General features: G+C 46.7%; 1 protein-coding gene across 2 annotated transcripts; it reads left to right on the top strand.

The window, feature by feature from the left end:
* Positions 1–161: 161 nt before the first annotated feature.
* On the top strand, positions 162–20,305 carry piezo1 (piezo-type mechanosensitive ion channel component 1). 2 transcript variants are annotated; one of them, XM_037270848.1, is made up of 54 exons: positions 162–861; positions 1,673–1,768; positions 2,352–2,517; positions 2,588–2,729; positions 2,862–3,090; positions 3,214–3,427; positions 3,657–3,828; positions 4,170–4,283; positions 4,357–4,429; positions 4,643–4,737; positions 4,879–4,958; positions 5,043–5,223; positions 5,354–5,459; positions 5,763–5,944; positions 6,781–6,929; positions 7,003–7,161; positions 7,291–7,349; positions 7,450–7,616; positions 7,944–8,120; positions 8,389–8,514; positions 8,601–8,798; positions 8,995–9,199; positions 9,484–9,588; positions 9,686–9,842; positions 10,210–10,453; positions 10,663–10,759; positions 11,187–11,352; positions 11,672–11,761; positions 11,944–12,026; positions 12,112–12,171; positions 12,254–12,354; positions 12,511–12,655; positions 12,850–12,906; positions 13,259–13,431; positions 13,505–13,602; positions 13,709–13,882; positions 14,025–14,283; positions 14,584–14,772; positions 14,961–15,110; positions 15,195–15,369; positions 15,604–15,739; positions 15,904–16,051; positions 16,194–16,346; positions 16,605–16,666; positions 16,745–16,903; positions 16,991–17,138; positions 17,393–17,581; positions 17,818–17,910; positions 18,067–18,239; positions 18,481–18,603; positions 18,678–18,757; positions 18,873–19,062; positions 19,577–19,718; positions 19,804–20,305. In XM_037270848.1, exons 1-54 carry the CDS (start codon positions 798–800, stop codon positions 19,918–19,920), a joined length of 7,590 nt encoding a protein of 2,529 aa, XP_037126743.1. In that variant the 5' UTR covers positions 162–797; the 3' UTR covers positions 19,921–20,305. The 2 variants fall into 2 exon arrangements, with proteins under 2 accessions (XP_037126743.1, XP_037126742.1); XM_037270847.1 differs by having other exon boundaries at positions 8,598–8,798.
* Positions 20,306–20,657: the final 352 nt, after the last annotated feature.

The following is a 20,657-nucleotide window of genomic DNA, read 5'->3' as shown; positions in this document are numbered from 1 at the left end:
AGAAACCTGCACAGTTGAAACAGCATCAATAAGAATAAGAATTTTTAAAAAATGCATAAAGATGAGTAACTAGCATAAAAAAAAACGTATTGTGATATATATCGTGTGTGCGCGCACGCATTCTGCTGTAGCGGACCAAAATGAGTTTGACACGCCTGAGCTAGAGGGTGCTAGTAACTTGCAAACTGGAAATGATTTGTAACAGGTGGGGGCATCCGTTCAACAATAGTTGGCTCACCGTCTGTGGAGACTGTCACAGGCGAATACTGCTTAGAGTTGAAAATTGTTGTCATTCCAACGAACTAGTCAAATGAAAACTAAGTTACAGTAAGGATCAATTGGTTCAGGATCAATTGTTTTATATGCGCCACTCGTCTGCGCTCACTGCAGACTTAGAGGACAACAATTTTCAGAGGCCAGGTGACCAACCACCACCAGGCAGCAACTATGAAGTATTCCAATATGAACGTCCTTCAGAGGCCCATGAATCACTTTTTCCATCCACATTACTTCGGCTGGGCTCACTTCCAGCGGAAGACACGCAAGTCAACCTTTTCCTTGCCGGCAGAACCAGCGGAATGAGTCGCCTCCCTCTGCTTCGAATCGGCACCGAGGGGCGGCGATATGACAATTAAGGACGCATTTCGAACTCGTGTCCTTCCAAAGTACACTAGCAACGTTACCGGGACTGTTTCCTTCTTGAACAACTTGGCAAATTTACAATCATTGCTCTTGAAATATGTGAACATTTGATCGAAACTTCGCAGCCATCAGGGTTCAGATTGACCTGCCGGGACATGGATCTTCAAGTGACTGTTTGGCTTATTTACTGCTTTTTTCTGCCGGTCGTTTTGTTAACAGGTAAGCAGTCGAACTTTTGAATGGATGAAAACAGTCAAGACAACAAGTGTGGCATTGTTCTCGTGCAGTACTTTCCAAGCTCCCTAAGCGAAACTGTCGTCATGTCATGTGCCTTTTCGAACACGTTGAATGTGACATCAACGTTATGTTTGAGGGCGTAACGTTTGTTTAAGAGTTGTGTTCTTTTCAACTACCTCCAACCTTCCCTATCTTTGGAAAACATGTAGGGCACATCTTAACAACACATCGATCAACTTGGTTATGGGCAGATAAGTGCAAGTTGTGATGTGTCATAATCCGTAGTTTTGAAAAAGTTTCCATTTCGGTATACGTGTGAGAAACCACTTCATTTGACGTGGAATATGAAATGAAATGTCAGGTATTTACCTTGGGATTGACAGAAACCATATGTGTGCCCTACACCTGCCTTTCAAGATATTTAGCAACACAAGTTTCAGTATAATTCATTGAATTGTAGTTTGTAAGATTTCGGATTGTTAGTAACAGACGGCACAGTGTATTTGCGAGCACTCCCCCTTCTCAGTGGCGGTTCTACACTGAATCACTCCCCGGGCGAGACTATTTCCGAGCCCCCCCCCCCCTCTGTAACAAAAAACGCAATTTATTTCACACGTTCAGACGTCTTTTCTAAGAACAGTGTATGCACCAACATTTTCGAAGAATGTTCTCGTTATTCACAGGCCAAACCGGCCCGTGAATAGCGGGGATCCGCCGTACCTGTAAATACATTTCCATTCTCCTTGTGCCGTATCAGTTGCAAATATGCTGTTGCTCATTTGTGTTTCTGCAGCTTGTCTTCTTCGCTACAACGTACTCTCCCTGGTCTACTTTGTTTACCTGTTGTTGCTGCCCTGGTTTCTGTGTCCCAACAAACACACCATCAGAGGTAAGAGCGCCCGCCCGTGTGACTGAGAAAAGCCACTTATCGTATGACGAAACGGGCATGGCTCCCTCCACACCATTAGTTTTCTCTTCAACTTGCGTCAAACTAATGGAACATTATTGTTGTCGTCTATCAACGGTTACATCAAAAAAGCGGTCACTGTAGATGCATTCATCATATACGCTCATATAACCCCCCCCCGGTTTGGCCCCTGTACATTGGGGTTCACCCTGGTGGATGGGATGGGATGGGATGGGATGGGATGGGATGGGATGGGAGGGGAAGGTAGCATCCCTTCACCCTTCTTGATTGGTGTTTTGTGCCTATGCACCCACCAGCAGTCCACTTGTGTCAAACATGCAGGGCTAGTGCGGGTGCGGGTGCTGGTGCTGGTGCTGGTGCTGGTGCTAGTGCTGGTGCTAGTGCTGGTGCTAGTGCTGGTGCTGGTGCTGATGCTGATGCTGGTTCTGGCAGGACAACCACAGCATTACTCATGGTGCCCCGCCAGGAAGGCTTATTTAAGACCCCGATAGCATCCTTATTCTTCCATTTAATATGTCCATGTTGTTTGTGTTTTGTCTTTCAGGACATACCGGCCATTTCATCAGAGCCATATTTTGTACCAGTCTGCTGTTTGTACTCGCTCATGTCTGCTTCCAGACCGTCCTATACACCTATCCTCCTCTAAACATTGCTATTGGTGACAACTGTTCGCACATGGCTACCATAAGCAGACATATCGGAGTGTCCAGGTATGCCGCTTGGTTGGTCCAGCTCATCCCGGGGATCCCAAGGCTCCAATATGAACTGTGTTCTCCTCAGGCTTCCACTGGAGGATCCTTGGACTGTGTTGCGCCTACTGTGTCCCGACCTGGTGCTGTGTGCTATTTCTTTGTTAACCATCATCCTTTGTAGAAGATTAGTCATGACCCGAGACATACTGGCTGCAGCAAATATTACCGCTGTAAGTTGTTATCGTGTGAAATGATCATTTGGGGGGGATTTGGTAATGCCAGTAAATAGTAGGCATTGGATGGGATCAAATTTAGTTTTGGCTTCATGATGAGCCTTAAATACTGTCCTGTCCCTCACACAGATGCAAGAAGAAGAAGAGGAGGAAGAAGAAGAAGAAACAAACGACGAGGCTGAAAGTGAGCAAGAATCAGAGGACGAGGATGACGAAGGATCATTTCCTTGCGACGCCGCTCGGGATCTTTCGACGGCAACCTTGGCCAAGCAGCTGGCTGAGCGTCTAAAGGCGGTGGTCCATAAAGTACTGCTAGACCTTTGGAGAATCTTTGCCGTCAGCCTACTTGCTTTGGCCGGTGGGACCTGCGTTCAAATTTCTTTTAGCCAGTCGAGTTGGCTGTTGCATGGGAACCATGTGAGTGGACGAATCAATCAAATGTTTTTCTAGCATGTGCGCTTTTGCCTTTGTTTCTCTCTAGGAATCGCATTGCCCTCGGCTTTCTCAGCCGTCTACTTCCTGCTTTTCCTGGCTGTCTGCACGTGGTGGGCATGTCACCTTCCAATGAGTCCCCTGGCTTTCAACACGCTCTACATGATGGTGGGCTTCTTCACCGCTGGCCACATTCTTGGTCTCTACCTATACCAGTGTCTTCTGGCCCAGGTTCTCTTTCCACCACGCAGTCTGTGGGCAAGGTAAGATTACAGCCGTACAGTCATCATTTTCAAGAAGGTAACTGCAGTCAAGTGTATCTTTGGAGACATTATGCGTTTACGTGCATAAGATGGATTCACTGGTTCGCGTGTCTGCCTGCGTGCCTGCCAAAATCAGCAAATGCTCAAACAATGCAGGCAGGCAAGGCAATTTACTCAGATGGGTCGGATGGTGACGTCGTCTTTTCTGTTTTGGGTTGTTTCTCCGAAGGCTCTTTGGTCTGAAGGACATTATCAAACCTGGAAACTGCTCGACACCGTACGACTTCAGCCTCAACACGGAATATGACTGGCCGGTGTATGTTAACCCGGGACTACTGTTCCTTCTCTACGTCATCTCGGCAATGGTTCTGAAGACAGGAGGCCATGGATCACTGAACCAGGTCTCTGTTAACAGTTAACTTGCTTTGTCTTTGCTAACTGCCATTCAAAATGAGTCATTGGACTGTGAGTTTGCAAATCTATCGTTGTCTTTAAACATTGAACCCTTCTTGATTGTTGGGTGAGAGCCTTTGGGTGCTGCTCTTGCCAGACAACGCTTTTCCACACCAGTGAAATTGGAAAGTCACTAACCACAGTCAAACATGGTCAAGTCAATGTTGAGCTGTGATTTTGATATGAATGCTTGCTTGTCTTTGTGGGAGCACATACAGTGAGCGGTAGAAAACCAATTTTGGACTTCAGAACCGAAGCGCAGGAATCATGTTTTTTCTTCTTTCCTTAGGAGGAAGACAAGCAAGAGCAGGTGAAAAATGCAAATGAGCCAAAGGACGAGACGCTAGAGTTGAGCGCGTGGAATCAAAAGAGAGGGGAGGACGACTGTGAAGATGACGTACAGGTAGAGTCAGGACTGATGATTTGAAATATATCATTCTATATCATACTTTTTCTCCCCCCCCCCCATTTCTCAGCGCATGCTCTTGTGTGCGGGAACAGAGCAGAGTCAAGGGGGAAGTGTGGCAGAGGAAGGTCGAGCACAAAATGGTATGTTTTCTTCTCATGATAGCCAGTATGTTATGCGCTGGGAATCACAAATGAAGGAAATCCCGTGGCGAGCTAACGTGAAGTCGGAACGTGCCATTAGTCTAGAGCGGCCCGTCCCCGGGGGCTCCTGGTTAGCGCGGTGTGAGCTGCTTATGAAGGAAGGGATTGTATCTTTCTGATTTTGCGCTAAGTGTCGGGTGTTTTTTTCAACAGGTTTTGCTGTCGGCCAGCCGTCCGAAAGTCCCTTTTCGATGCTGGCCAAGACAATCATGCAGCAGAGTTACGTTTGCGCTCTGATAGCGATGATGGTAATTATTGATGCAAAGCAATGAACGAGAATACATAGTCCATGACAAAAAGCCATCAGGATCATCAAATGTCAACACGTGGCTGTCGAATGAACGAAGCAATTGTTACAACATGTCATCTGTCATCTGTTGCTTTTCCAGGTCTGGAGCATCACGTACCACAGCTGGCTGACATTTGTGCTGCTCCTGTGGGCTTGTCTCATCTGGATTCTGCGTGCTAGGTTGAAAAGCAGGCATATACGCCGCGTATACGTACGTTGCGCATGTACGTACCTCAACTCTCTGCACTCGTCTTGTGTTTGTAGACGACGCGCCGCCATGCTTTGCTCTCCGTTCATCATGCTCTACGCGCTGGCACTGTGTTGTCTGCAATACGTTTGGGCCATGGAGCTTGCGCCGGAACTGCCGACCACCGTGGGAAGCATGAGTCTCAGGCAGCTAGGGTTGGATAAAGCCCAGTACCCCTGTCTCAGATTGGGAGCTATGGTATGACCAACAGTTTTGCTCTCTTGAACGACAAAAAAAAGACGTGCTCTTTGCCTATATATCCACTAGAAGGTGCATACATTTCTACACAAGTTTTTATTGTAATCCACCTACGTATTTTTCCCTTCAGCTTCTGTTCACGTCAACGTTCTGGCTTTTAGTACGTCAGTCGGTGAAGGAGAAATTCAGCAAGAGTAGGACAACAGCCACACCACTAGAAGAAGTCACTTCAACAGGTTGTGTTTTTAAACTTCAATTTTAATACACGTCAACGTTAAAAAAGACAAAATCAGAAAATGCCATCATTGTTGCGCACACTGTGTCATGGCATATGCGGGGGTGGGAACACCTTATCGCAGTTGTTTTGGGTACTCGATCCAAAATATTATGACTGTGATAACAGACATGGCAAATATCTAGTACATACATGAGAAGAACTGTTCATTTGTACAAATAATTCCGATTTTGTATTTCATACTGCGTGCGGGCCAAAAAAGGTCCTTTGCATGACACCAAAGATGTCTCTTTTACCTGTCAAGGGATGGATTCCACAAACCAATCCCTGCCAAAGGTCCTGGGAGCCTTGGTGCTAAGTTTCTATGCCAAGTATTGGATCTATGTGTGTGCTGGGATGTGCCTCATGGTCTCTTTTGTGGGAAAACTTGTTGGCTACAAGCTGGTCTACATGCTGCTTTTCCTCCTCTGCCTCTGTATATATCAGGTGAGAATAGAAAATCAAGCTCCTACTAGCACTATGAAATGACTTGCTTGTGATGTTAGCTTCAATAATATTCAGGGTCCTATAGACCAGGGGTGCCCAATACGTCGATCGCGATCGACCGGTCGATCGCCAAGCCACTATTGGTCGATCGCGTGATATTAAAATGTTTTTATTTTTTTCCGCACTTGACGCGTGTACAAACAACGGCGCTAACAACACAACACAAACACGCTAGCTCGCGAGTTCCCTCCAATTGTCAGAACCCTGTTTTTTCTCTTAAACTTAAGAAAGGATATAAAAATGGGTTTAATGGGTTATTGGTCTGTTATTTATTCATCGCTCATTTTATTTTATTTATTATTTATTATTTATGGTTTGTGCCTTCTTGTTTTTGTTTTGAGTCGCCTACTTGTATGTCTCGTCACCGTGGGATGGAGGAAACGGAATTTCGGTTTCTTTGTGTGTCTTGACATATGAAGGGATTGACAATAAAGCTGACTTTGACTTTGAAAATGAGTGGGACAGCTGGCCATAGTAAAATAAATTTTTTTTTTAGTGGGTAGATCTTTGTGACTTGGTCATTTCAAAAGTAGCACGCGAGCTGAAAAAGTTTGGGCACCCCTGCTATAGACCAACATTAGCACAATGACAAGAGTGTTTGGAAAATCACCTTCTGTCACCGCTTGCGGGTTTGATTCCGGTCTAATCACTGTTTGCCATATTTCATCAAATCACCTGCTTTGTAAAATCCACAAAATATGTTTATTTCTTGTTCTTGCCACCTCTGTGCCCCCCTCCCAAATGATCTTAATGAAAATGGTCTCTCCATTTCTAAGCTCTACTACTCTGTCTGGAGGCGTCTATTGAAGCTCTTCTGGTGGCTGGTCGTGGCCTACACCATGTTGGTATTGATCTCCATCTACACGTTCCAGTTTGAAGACTTCCCTGGTTATTGGAAGAATTTGACCGGACTCACCGAACAACAGTATGCTCTTCTGTAGCGTCTTGTTATTTTTCCAAAGTGGTCCATCCAATCGAGTCCGCCTTTGTCTCCGAAGGCTCACAGCCATCGGTCTGGAGACCTTTGCCCTCTCCGAGCTCTTCACCAGTATTATGATCCCCGGATTCTTCTTGCTGGCCTGTATTCTGCAGTTGCACTATTTCCACAAGCCCTTTATGAGAATTACTGACCCCGAACACGTGACACTGATTCCCCGGTAAGTCCGCTGGTACATTTTTGACTTTAGGTATTGGGCCGGTGTGACTTTAGCTACTTTTTGTCCTTGGAATTGTTTTCTGCCTCCCTCCCTCCCTCCCTCCCTCCCTCCCTCCCTCCCTCCCTCCAGGAAAAGCAGCTGCGAGCAGACCCCGTTAACCGCTATTGTCGACGAATCGGAAGATAAAGGTACGTGCTGTAAAGCACTTCCTCTACTTCGCCTACGACACGAGTGAATTTCCCAAAAGTTTGACGAATGTTATGGCGACCTGTTTCCTTTTCTTTTCAGTGGACTTCATGCCCAGTAAATGGGCTCTGGTGGTTGACAGGCTACTGGTCCTGTTGGACAAGTTCTCGGACATTCTCAACAAAGCTCAGGTCTTTCTCTGGACTCTTCTGGACCTTCACATCACTAAGATGGTGGCACTCTACACTGTGTGGGTTGCACTTGAAGAGGTAAATAGATACATCAAAGCTAAAATCACGTTATTTGTTCTCCACACAAGATTGGCAATGATCTTCACCCAACAACAAAACAATATACGTACCAGCTACTTTGACTCCACTCGTAACCGTATGCTGGGAGGTGCTTCTGATTGAAATGACTGTGGAAATCATTTCCTCCCGAAGAATATGACACGGCCGTTCAGGGTGTAGATGTCAGCCGGCCGGGATAGGCACCTCATCTAAGAGCAGAGCAGGGCAGTGTAGTGAATTGAAGCTTCACGCGAGCCAGCCACAATGTGCATTTGAGGAATCCCCACCTTTTTGTGCTTTTTGTAGCCATCTGTGTTTAACCTGGTCCTGGTGACGCTGTGGTCTTCGGCCATGCCATTCAGTGGCTTCCGACCCATGGCTTCCAGCCTGTCCACGATCTGGGTGTGCGTCATCATCATGTGTAAAATGTTGTACCAGCTTAGCGTCGTCAGCCCGACCCAGTACTCCAACAACTGCAGCCTGGTAAGAATTGCGCAAACGGCCAGACTACGCAAGCCCTCGCTCGCTGTCGATAGGTGGCTGTGATGATTGCTTCTTGGTCTGGGGCTCTGTGAGCGCTTCGGGGTGTGTGTGGTCTGTGTTGGGCTCCAGCGCACCCCGAGGCCCTTTTCAGCTTGCGAGCTACTTCCCAGTCACAATGATCTGCCTACAACAAACAGCCCCTTCTATTTCTTCTATCTTCGCAGCCGTTCACGTCTTCCATTTGTCTTTCTTTCTCTTTTGCCATTAGCCGCTTGTGAACGAGACCAACCTTTTACCAAGGGAAATCCTGAATTCGTCCTTGTACAAGGCACCGGTGGACCCGGCCGACTGGTTTGGCATCAGGAAGGAAGCGAGTGTACTGGCCTATAGCAAGGTACTATATACTGTATGTCGTTGCAGCAGTGTATGCAAGCAGCAGACGGGTCTGAATAATGACCCTTTGACGTGTTTCTCCAGAAGCATTTAGCCGTGCTGCTGTTGCTGGTGTTTGAGGCCACAGTGTATCGCCACCAGGCCCACTACTATCGTCAGCCGCAACGAGCCCCCTCCAAAGTACCTGCTCTGTTCCCAGACGCCACAAGGGATACTTTAGACCAAGGCCTTCTAGCCTGCTTCAAGTACCTGCTCAACTACGCCTTCTACAAGTTTGGATTAGAGGTGAAAGCACTGTGTGATTTATTAAGTCAAAGGTGGATTTTGCTCTTATTTATTAAGCCACTTGAATTACGAGACACATTTTCTTATCGTCAATCCCAGATAAAAACAAGTCCACTATGTTCTTCTCTAAAGATCGTCTATCCCAGAGACAAAAAAAACAACAACCAAAACAAGTCAACTATGTTTTTGTCTAAAGATCTGCTTCCTGATGACTGTGAACGTGATCGGCCAACGGATGAACCTCTTGGTTATAATCCACGGTTGTTGGTTGGTGGCCATCTTGGTGAGACGACGTCGGGCGGCCATTGCGAGGATATGGCCAAAATATTGTGTCTTTCTGGCCATCTTCACCATTTATCAATATGTTCTATGTGTGGGTATACCACCTGCTCTGTGTAAAGGTGAGACTTGATCAGGATAATATTACTACTTTTGAATGTATTTTCCTCAAAAGTACTACTACAAGTGACATCCAAACCAACATGCCTTTAAAAACGGCCACTTTTAATGAGGCATAGGGCCACGTACCCCTCCCTCCCTCCCTCCCTCCCTACTCTCTCTCTCTCTCTCTCCCTCCCTCCCTCCCTCCCTCCCTCCCTCCCTCCATGCCATCCAACCATTGTTTTATTTTCTTTCATCCTCATCATCTGCAAATCTGCATTTTGTCTCTTTGTTTTCCTTGTAGATTACCCATGGCGGTGGAACACCCCGCTTCTGATGAACTCTGCTCTTATCAAATGGCTTTTTCTGCCAGACTTCTACACTGCGCCCAACTCCAAAAACCTCATAGGTTGCTTGACGTTGACTGGATTTTGTATCTGTGATTTTTACTTTTTTCTCTCTCTCTCTCTCCTTCGTTATCCTAATGGCTTCTGTCTCTTCCACAGTGGATTTTATGCTTCTGATTTGCGCATCCCAGCAGTGGAAAGTATTTAAATGCGAGCAGTGTGAGGAGTGGGTGCGTCTGGCTGGAGACAATACAGACGACCCTGAACCAATGAAAGGTGGCCAGCTTAATCCTGTGCCTAACTTTGTCAACTGCAGGTAAATGGGATTGTTCTAAGGAGAGCTGCTTTCTTCTGGTTTAGATGGCTGTTTCAACGTGACGTCACGTTTCAGGCCTAGGACAAAGCCCCAGTCCGCAATATTTCTTGTGCTCTGCAGTCAGGAGTCGAAACGATTTGTTTGGGGCTGTCCAACTCAAGCCCTTGTAGTTGTGCTTATCTACCATGGCTTGTGACAAAATCTTGCTAGAAGAACAATTGTCTATCATAGGAATACCTTGCCGCCAAAAACTGACTGCCATTTTGACTGTTTGCGCTTTTTGTCCTGGCTACTTTTGCTGTATGAGTAACACTCTCTCTCTCGCTCTCTCTCTCTCTCTCTCTCCCGCCCTCCCCCCTGTTTTCAGGAGTTACCTGGACATGGCTAAGGTTTTGGTTTTCCGCCACTTATTCTGGTTTGTATTGTCAGTGGTCTTCATGACCGGAGCGACTCGGGTCTCTGTGTTTGGATTGGGATACCTTCTCGCTTGTTTTTTTTTTTTGCTCTTTGGGACCCAACTCTTAGTCCAAGCCTCCAGGACGCGCCTTGCCATGTGGGACTGTCTCATCATCTATAATGTGACAGTCATCATATCCAAAAATATTTTATCAGTAAGTACGGAATCGGCTTTTGTGGTGGCGAGTGTGACCGCGTTGTGACTTTTTTTTGCTAGCACGTAACAGCGTTCAGAGTCGCTCACGGGCTGCATACCAAACCGCTTGCAGCTGTATCACTTTACGACATTGCTTCTTCTCTTTGATTGAATGCTGATTTGATTTGATTTGTATTTGATTTGGATTGATAGATGTCTTTGTTACAGATTCTGGCATGCGTGTTTGTTATTGAGATGCAAAAGGGCTTTTGTTGGATGATCCAGCTCTTCAGTTTAGTCTGCACAGTCAAGGGATACTACGATCGTAAGTGTCATCGTGATTGTGTTCATGAGTGACAAGTATTATGGCATTATGACCAATCATTTACACTGCATGGTCAAGCGTAAGACTGAGCCATGTGACTGAAAATTACCATAGTAGTCGACCTATTTGATATTGGTGGATATCAATATACTACTCTATATTGATTTTTATTTACAATGATTAAGCATTTTCATACTGTATTTTCAAGTTTTCCAAAAAAGATCTGGGGGAAAAGAATAAAAATATCAAATGAAAAATATCTCTCTCCATCAAAGTGCAAAAACAAATACAAATAACAACAGACAAGGCTAAATTGATGTCTGGGATGCAGGTGCTCGCCTTGGAGCCTCGCCTCCAGGATAGCGATTTATACGTAAATCCATGGTGTACATGTCGGTAAATACTGTGTTGTTCTTTGTCTTGACAGCAAACTTAGTTAGTGATAAGAAGTGCAGCCTCCCTATCGAGGAAGCTGGAATCATCTGGGACAGCATTTGTTTTCTCTTCCTGCTGCTGCAGAGACGGGTCTTCCTCAGTTTCTATTTCTTCCATGTTGTAGCGGAATTGGAGGCATTTGGCAAACAAGCCTCAAGGTAAGCGCTCCCAATATACACAACAGAATCAATGCTGATTGGCCTTTGCTCTTTTGGGACAAGAAAATCATGTGAAATGATTTTTGCCCTCTTTTTGCATGCTTGTTAAGTTTGTGTCTACACACATACACGTGCCAAAAGTGCAATGTGACAAGAGCTCATTTGTTTGAAGAAAATGAGCCAGTCAGCCGCCGGCATGCTTTTATTACCGTGTCAGCTCCGTGTGAACGTTTACATCATTTGTTGTCGTCAACTGTTTTCAACCTTCCATTCTTAATGGCAATGACGTCTTGCTCGTGTTTTCTTCTCTGAATGGCAGGGGGTTTGAGCTCTTCAAAGCCACTATCATGAAGAACATCAAATCACACCAACAGGCCGAGATGAAATCCTTATCGCAGCTCAAGAGATCGTAAGTGTTCCGAGATCAGGGTTTGGCAACATAACATAGAGAGTACTTCATTTACGTCCGAATCGTTTGGTCACCCTTGTGAATTGGTGTATGTTCTGTACCACAGCTTGCATTTCTTTTGGGCATCGATGGAAAAACAAAAGAAAAATCTTCGCATCTCTTTTCTTTTTGTTATCTGCCAGAATGCAAAGAATTCGCTCTAAACAGCAGAGGTACAGAGAGGGACCTAAAGTTAGTGAAGAAGACAACCAGAGTCCGAGTGCTGGTAGGAAACTTACAGACGAAACCACTTTGGTGGTGATATACTACGTGCGTGTGAATATCTGTGGGTGCTTATGCGTGTTTCGAAGAAACGAAGACGGAGAGAAAGAACGGAAGCTGGTCTCAATCGTGGCTCGACCACGCAACAGGTCTGAGAAACGCCATTCGGTTGTCCTATTTGCACTTGCGTCGTTAGGGAGACAAAAGTCGTATGTCATTCCTTTCCCACAGTGCTGCATTCAGGGTGGTACTACCTTTTTGAATCGGACAGTGAGGGGGAATGTGAAGTGCTGTCAGAGGAGCCGAAGCCTCCGAAACAGACCGCCTATCAGGTCAGGCACAGAAATAATCGCAAAAGCCCTCGGGTCCTGGCAGCGTTTGCAGCTTGGGCCCCAATAACTTCAAATAGTCAGCAAAATGGACGCTGCTCTTGTAAGTAATCTTGTTGTGGCCCCGTGTCGCAATGCTTCGTTGATTTGCTTTCCCAGTTGGCTTATCAGGCGTGGGTGAACAATGTGAAAAGAGCTCTCAAAGAACATCAGCGAAAGCGAAGGTCGCAGAGAAGACGTGAACCGGTCGAGGACGAGAGTGCCACACCGCACACTTGGCCGGAGGAATCTTGCTCCGTGACAGGTACAGAGGCATTTGCGGGATGTAGAGGGCCGCCATGTTGAATATTGTCTGGCCTAAGGCCTCGCAAGGGTCGGTCGGCCGGCAAGGCTGCAGCCAATCCGGAGGCATCTGGCCGTGCTTTCTACAAGAAGACAAAGCTAATGAACGAACACCGCGACATCACGAACCAATGACAACCATGTCCCTTTCTGTAGGCTCCGAGGACAATGACGTGTTTGAAGAGCCCCAAATGAAGGAGCCGGAGGAGTCTGGTAAGTTCCTGTTTTCCTGGCGAGCCTCCTGGTTGTTGTTGTTGTTGTTGTTGCTGCTGCCGCCAGGACTGAGTAGTTGGCGGGGATGCTGTCGAATGTTCCTGCAGGGAATTCTGTCATTTTTCACTGCTCTCGTGGGCAATGTCGCATGTATTTAAAAAAAGAAAAGGAAGAAGAAAAAAAAAAAAAAAAAAAGAGCCCCGAGGTGAGAACCTGAGCGGTACAGTCTGCCTTTGGCCCGATGTCAGCTGAGCTGGGATAGGCTCCAGCACCCCCTTGCACCCTGAACACGAGCAGTGGTGTTTTGAAAATGGAAACGTTGTCATTTTGGCTATGGAATTGTCTCCCACAGGTCGCGGAGAGATTGTTCAGAGAATCTTGGATATCGTACGTTTCTTATGGGCCATAGTACTGGCGATCATGGATGGATTGACCCAGTGGCTCAACCTGCTGACTAAGCAGTATAGGGAAACATCGGCCGTTCTGTGCAACGAACGCTACTTCTTCATACACAAGATAGAACAAGTAAACACACCGCATCTCATAGCCTATATGTACCGTAATAAGATGTCCCCGACTGAAACACTTGTGTTGGCAGCCTCCTCGCACAGCAGCAGGCTCCACGGGTGACCATTCTCAAGGCGCTGAGAGCCCACCACTATACGACGGGACACCGACTGAGAGCAATCAATACCGGTTAGTGCAAAGAAAAAAAAAAAAAGGAATTCTTGCAATGATGGTCAATTTCCCCTGAAAGTTAACAGTGGATCCTAGCAAACCAATGTGTGCTTGATGTTTGTAGCCTTTTGGAGGAGACACAGATTGCGGAGGACTCGTCTCCTCCCAGACCCAGACTCGACAGCACGGCAAAGCTCTTGAGTCCAGAACTCCCGGTTGGAAGCCACCTGACAGCTGGGAGCCCATTCGGACAACAGCGCAGACACTCCAGAACAGCCAGCGAAGTGCTCGGAGACAGGTACGCAGCCGACAGACAAGATTTACAAAGATGAAAAGTGTTTGTTTGTGACATTCTCTTTTGCCTCCTCCTTGAGTACACAGCCGACAGACATTTACAGATGAAAGGTGTTTGTTGGTGATGTTCTCTTTTGCCTCCTAAGGGACTTCATGATCCAAGAGCTGGAAGAAAGCACGGTGTTCTACAACAGGCAAAACCGCACGCTGAAGCTCTTGTTTGCCACACACAATGTGTTGGCGGCCAACTCTGAGCTGGTGTGTTATTTGATCATCATCTTGAATCACGTGGTCAGCGCCTCTGTGATATCGCTGGTATTGCCCATAAGCGTCTTTCTGTGGGCTATGCTGACTGTGCCCAAACCCAGCAAAACGTTTTGGATGACAGCCATTATCTACACGGAGGTAGGTCCCGTTTGACTCCAATCTGGGTCAAAAATCCTCAGTCAGCTTGGGTCTTCATCGATATTTCAGTATACATAGGACGTGCGCTTGTTGTTTGGAATCCACCACTTCGTACCGCTACGGCAGTGTGCATTTTAGCCGGCAAGTGACGCAGAAGAATTGGACCGTTTCATAAGGAAGAGGGCTTTTATTTGGAGGCATAAAGCCCCAAAATGAAGGGAAGCGGTGCACCGACCAGGAAAGTCACCAATTGAGGCCTAGTGCCAATGAATGGCTCTTTTCTATGTTGTCGCCCTCCAGGTGATGGTGGTGATCAAATACCTTTTTCAGTTTGGATTTTTTCCCTGGAACAGTGATTACGAGATGACTTTAAACGAAGACAAGCCTTTCTTTCTACCGCGCATCCTCGGCGTGGAGAAAACGGACACTTACATAAGATACGACCTCCTCCAGCTGCTGGCTCTCTTCTTCCATAGATCTTTGCTCATGGTGAGTTGTTGATTGGATTTCTCCCGCAGGAGGTCAATGTGTAGCCTTTCGTGGCTGAACTGATGCAGTGAGCTCAGCGCGTGTCGTTTCAAGCGCGCGCGCGCACGATGCCGCCACGTCCTTTGTGCGTTTGCGACGCGTTACAACGTGGTACGTTACGATGCGTATATATACGTATGTGTACGCAGCGTTATGGCTTGTGGGACCACAAAGACCCCTTGGTGGAAGAAAGTAGTAACTCATCAGGTCATGGCAAGGAAGGAAAAGGCAAAAACACAGACGGCAGGCTAAACTCGGTGTCGAGCACAGAAAAGCTCAACCTGGAACAACGTGGAAAGGTATGCGTGTCCAAATACGTAGTAGGAGCAACTCAAACTCTGACGAGCATCGGCCATTTGATTGACTCGTTTTCTGTCCGTCAGCTCTTTCCAGCTGACTCAGCAGCATCCCTGGACACACAGGAACACGTGTGCGGGTGGAATCATTCCACAAGCGTGAAAAAGGAGCAAATGAGCGGGAGCAACAAAGAGGTCTTTGAGGAAATGACGCGGAAAAAGAGCGGGCTCCACTTACGCAAGAAACCCAGAGAGCTTCGAGGTCAGCGGCGCACTAGTCAACTCGGCACAAACACTTGGACACGTTCCCTTTCAATGACTGCATGAATTGTGGTTTGTGCCTAACAATTGCCAATTGATGCTTGTCCAGAGAAACATGCAGAGTAATAGCATAGTTAGTTCATGGATGCCAATTGTTTACAATAGACTTTTCTTTCTCACTTAATGGACTTGAGTTGATCTTAGGCTACCAAAGTCAATGTTGGTCTCTTTCCAGCGAAGGCCGCCACTGAAAGCGCAGCTCCCCCCAACAAAGAGCTTAGGACGAGAAAGAAGAAAAGCAAAAGGAAAGAAGCAGCCGGCAATCGGATACGGGCTGTCGGACGCAAGCTCAAACAAGCCTTTCTCTCCGGGTCAGTTCACCAGTCGCTTTTTTCTTCCTCTCATACAATCGCACTTGAATTTAGCTAGCGAGCGAAAGTAGGTGAGACGAAGGCCAAATAACGCTGTTGTTCCTCTGAACACATGAGACTATTGGGATGCAGCCCAAAATGGAATTTTGCGTCTCCCTGGACAGGATTCGGGGACTTTACCGACCCGTCGGGGCTTTCTTCCTGGATACTCTCCGAGCCGATTATCGTGTCGGCGCTGACGTCTACGCGCTCATGTTCTTGACCGATGTCATCGACTTCATCATCATCGTCTTTGGATTTTGGGCTTTCGGGGTGAGCGTTGCTTTCAGAACTTGAGACATTCAATATGTGAAGTATTCTCGTTTGATTTGGAGTGCAGCGAGCGAGCGAGCGAGCGGTGTGTAAGGACAAGAGATGTAGTCCCTTAATCCCTTTGTTGCATTTTGTCTGTTAGAAACACAGCGCAGCAGCTGATATTGCCTCCAGCTTGTCAGAGGACCAAGTTCCTGAAGCCTTTCTGGTGATGCTCCTCATCCAGTTCACCACCATGATCATCGACAGAGCTTTGTACCTGCGGAAGGCCGTCCTGGGGAAGCTCATTTTCCAGGTTGGCAAGCCCTGCTTGGATTCTGAACAAGTCAAGAGACTCTGCACAATTCTCTGGCGGGCAATTACACTTCTACCAGATGGGTGTGAATACGATTGGCAGATGAATGTTCTTTAAAAGTGGATGTGTATGTCGACAGCCAGCCCCTCTTGCTCCTGCCATGCCATGCCATGCCATCCCATGCCATGTCATGTCAGCAGCGTGAGGTCTCAAAGCGCGCTCCAAGTACAGCCCATTGACCATTGTCTCTTCTCCAAGGTTGTTCTCGTCTTGGGGATACACCTGTGGATGTTCTTTATCCTCCCTGCTGTCACTGAAGGGTCCGTTTTTTTTCTTTGTTATTCCGTGACTTTCCCAATGGATGTGACAGTGGCCCTTACCGCCTTTTCTATTTTTAGGAGATTCAATCAGAACTTTGTGGCCCAGCTGTGGTACTTTGTCAAGTGTATTTACTTTGCCCTGTCAGCGTACCAGATCCGTTGCGGCTACCCGACTCGTATTCTTGGCAACTTCCTGACTAAAAACTACAGCCACCTCAACTTGTTTCTCTTTCAAGGGTATGAACAATTGGGAGCTCATTTTTTCAAGTCCGAGTGTTTTGTGGAAAACGGTTGACGGTGTGCGCTATGTGTGTTGGCGTGCAGTTTTCGTCTGGTTCCTTTCCTTGTAGAGTTGCGGGCGGTAATGGACTGGGTTTGGACGGACACCACTCTGTCTCTGTCCGATTGGATGTGCGTGGAGGACATTTACGCCAACATTTTCATCATCAAATGCAGCCGTGAGACTGAAAAGGTAAGAACCTCGGAGAGCCTTTCTGGTTATTCCTATGCCTCCTCTTTTCAAAATGCCATGAAAGAGAGCAGGTGAGGTGGCCTCTAGATCGGGCGGGACCGATTCCAAAATGAGCGAGCTGGCCGTTGATGCGAGGGAATGGTTTGAAAATGTCAACACTAGCAAATCTCGATTGGCATATTGATCTTCTGTTTTCTGACGATTGAGAGAAAGCATCGTAGCTTGAGCAATGTCTTGACATATATGTTGTCCAGAAATATCCCCAGCCCAAAGGACAAAAGAAAAAGAAGATGGTGAAATACGGAATGGGCGGACTCATCATCATCTTCTTGGTGTGCATCATCTGGTTTCCGCTGCTCTTCATTTCATTGGTCAGATCCGTGGTGGGTGTCGTCAACCACCCCATTGACGTGACTGTCACCGTCAAGCTCGGAGGCTACGAGGTAATCGCTCGCCGTGGCTATTCATTCAACAATGGTGCAATATGTTCATGCTGCAATCTTGACGTATGTACCCTGTTTCCATTCACCTTTTGTCATCTTTTAATTCGGTTTGATTCGATTCGGTTCTTTCATCCCTCTTTGTATGTTATATTTGCAAATGTGTTGTGTTGTTTTCTGAACACGTCTGATTTGTTTGAGTTTTGTTTACCATGGCGCATTGTTTTTTGTTTGCGCAGCCTCTCTTCACCATGAGTGTCCAGCAGCAGTCCATCAAACCCTTGACAGAGGTGGAATATGAAAACCTCACCAAGAAGTTTGGGAACAATGCGGTGGGTTACGATTGGAGTCCTTTTGCTCTCTGTGCTCCACTGATGCTGAGTGGTTGCGCACACTCTTTTGAAACTAAAAGCAGCATTTGCGAGGCAGAAGTGGAGAAAGGAAGAGAAAGGACTGACTCGTTCGGCCGCTTTTCATTTGTGTTGTAGGTGGCTATGCAGTTCATTTCTCTGTACGGCTACGAGGACGTGGTGACGGCCACCATTGAAGGCAGTTCGGGCTCAGTGTGGAGAATAAGCCCCCCGAGCAGACAGGAGGTCATAAAAGAACTGCTGGGAAGCCCCGCTGACCTAACGTTGCGTCTGGCGTGGAATTTCCAAAGGTCCAAACTCTTTTCTTCTTACAAAGCATTCGATTTGATTTTGACAATCTGTCTTTCTCAAACAAAGAGGATTGGAATCATGCTCACATCTTTGCTGTGGCCATTGACTTGACTTTACGTTACAATTACAAATGGTCTTCTCCTTTAATGACCCTGAGAATGGCAAGCATTTTTCTTGCCACCTCACCTTCATTTGCAGCCAGCCAACCCTAAGACCGAACCGCTTGCTAATCTCAAACAGGGACCTGGGAAAAGGAGGGACCGTGGAGCACACGTTTGAAAAACATTCAATCGACCTGGAACCGGGGAACCCCGTAAGGGCCGACCTGGCTTCTCTTCTGCTCGGCAATCGCACCGAGCCGGTGTAAGTTTGCAAAGACGACCGGAACGTTTGGAGTCGGTCGACGTCAATTGACTGGCAACTTGTCTTCTTTCCAGGCACGTTCCAAATATGTTTCCAAATTACATCCGGGCGCCCAACGGAGCAGAGGCCAAACCCGCCAGTCAACTGTACGAAGGTCACAACAAGCGCAATATATTTGCGTTCTCTCCATATGCTCAATCGAATCACACCTCCAGGGACATGCACTGCAAGGTGGAGTGCCATCCACGCGCTTTTCTTGTTTGTTTTAGGAAATGAAGAAGGCTACCAGAATATCACCCTGTCGCTGAAGAGTGACAATTCACTCGACTCCAGTGGCAAACAGGAATGGTGGGACATTGCCATCGGAGGCTGCGCCCCTTCCGCGTGCGGCCTCCTGTCCATGATCATATTCAACGACAAAGTCAGTCCGCCCAGTCTTGGCTTCCTGGCTGGATATGGGTGAGGGAATTAGATGGTGATGATGATGATGAGAGCAAAATATACATCATTGATCCCCTGCTGAGCCTCTCTCGCACTCTCTCGCTCTCTCTCTCTCGCTCTCTCTCTCTCGCTCTCTCTCTCTCGCTCTCTCTCTCACTTGAGGTGTCCATTAACATTCAAAGTCAAGTCAAAGTCTGCTTTATTGTCAATTTCTTCACATGCCAAGACACACAAAGAAATCGAAACGACGTTCCCACTATCCCACGGTGACAAGACATAGTACACAATATACATATGAGTAAACAACACAAAAATTAAAACCAAGAAGGCACAAACAATGAATAAATAAGAGTGATGAATAAATAATAAATAAACAAATAACATAATAAATAAGAGGAGCAAAAATGGAGCAAGTGTGCATGCAGCAGACAGTCAGAATATAGCGCAAAAGTACAGGACGCTACGCAGCCAAGGGGGGAGAGAGTTTGATACGGATCGTTGATTTTGTTCTGCTTCCGTGTCATCTTTCTAGAATCATGGGTTTGTACGTCTCCGTGGTCTTGGTCATTGGAAAGTTTGTCCGAGGCTTCTTCAGTGAGATCTCTCACTCCATCATGTTTGAGGAGCTTCCGTGCGTCGACCGTATACTGAAGCTTTGTGTGGACATATTCCTGGTCAGTCTCTGGTCTTTCTAGTACACTGGCAAAGAAAAGCCATTCATTCTCCTCTATGCTAATCCATTTTATGGAAACAATTCAGGTGCGTGAAACTGGAGAGCTGGAGCTGGAAGAGGAGCTTTATTCAAAACTCATCTTCCTTTATCGATCACCGGAAACCATGATTAAATGGACCAGGGACGTCCGCGGCCGAGACTGACGCTAACTGAAATGGGCAGGAATACAAAGCGTCTCTCTTATCAGGTCTATGTTTACAAAATGTTTTTTTCAAAGTGCCCAGTGTAATGTCGTCCATATCGAAACTGCCTTTTTTCCCCAAAAATTATTTATTAGTGGTGAACGGCTACGCCTGAAACTCTAAGTAGCCCTTTGAGTGAGTTATAGGTCGGCACTTTGTTCTTTTGAGATACAATCCCTGACAGAAGTTCTGTCGCTTATCCACGTCATAGGAACAAAGGCTGACTTTAAATTCATCCATTGGTTATAGAAATGACTCATATGACAGCTGAAACTCTTCAGAATGAGGTGTAATGTATAAAAATAAATGTGCTGCTTGACTGCAGGAATATGGATCATTTAATGAACACAGAATAGTCCGTTTTTGGTAAGACAAAGGTTTTGCACGCCATCCTGTGCTCACCCATTGATGGCTGTGTATAAAAAGAAGCCCGGGATTCCAGTCCAGACCTTCACTAGAACTGCAAGTTGACCTCTGACAACATGCCAAAACTCCACCCTGAGGTGACTAAACACTCGTTTTGGACAAGGCCAGGTCCGGCAAGACAACTGCTCGGCGGAAGGAAGGAAAATCCAAAGCCTGTCTCGCTCCACCGGGCCTGCTCGCACAGTTTGTAGGACTCTGTCTCGAAATGGCCTGCCTCCATGGTCCAATCGGTGGCCAGAAGCCAGTGCTAAACAAAAGGCTGTTAAAAAAAA

The sequence above is a fragment of the Syngnathus acus genome, chromosome 15 (assembly GCF_901709675.1).
Source record: "Syngnathus acus chromosome 15, fSynAcu1.2, whole genome shotgun sequence".
Lineage (NCBI taxonomy): Eukaryota > Metazoa > Chordata > Actinopteri > Syngnathiformes > Syngnathidae > Syngnathus > Syngnathus acus.
Note: the sequence above shows the minus strand (reverse complement) of the source record. Positions and strands in the feature narration are given on the sequence as shown.

Bases quoted from the DNA above. Each gene is read 5' to 3' on its own strand.
- piezo1 (XM_037270847.1), top strand. From the start codon at position 798: ATGGATCTTCAAGTGACTGTTTGGCTTATTTACTGCTTTTTTCTGCCG. The intron at 4,959-5,042 runs GTTGAAAAGCAG...TTGTGTTTGTAG, and splicing joins ATCTGGATTCTGCGTGCTAG to ACGACGCGCCGCCATGCTTT. The intron at 5,460-5,762 runs GTTGTGTTTTTA...TTACCTGTCAAG, and splicing joins AGAAGAAGTCACTTCAACAG to GGATGGATTCCACAAACCAA.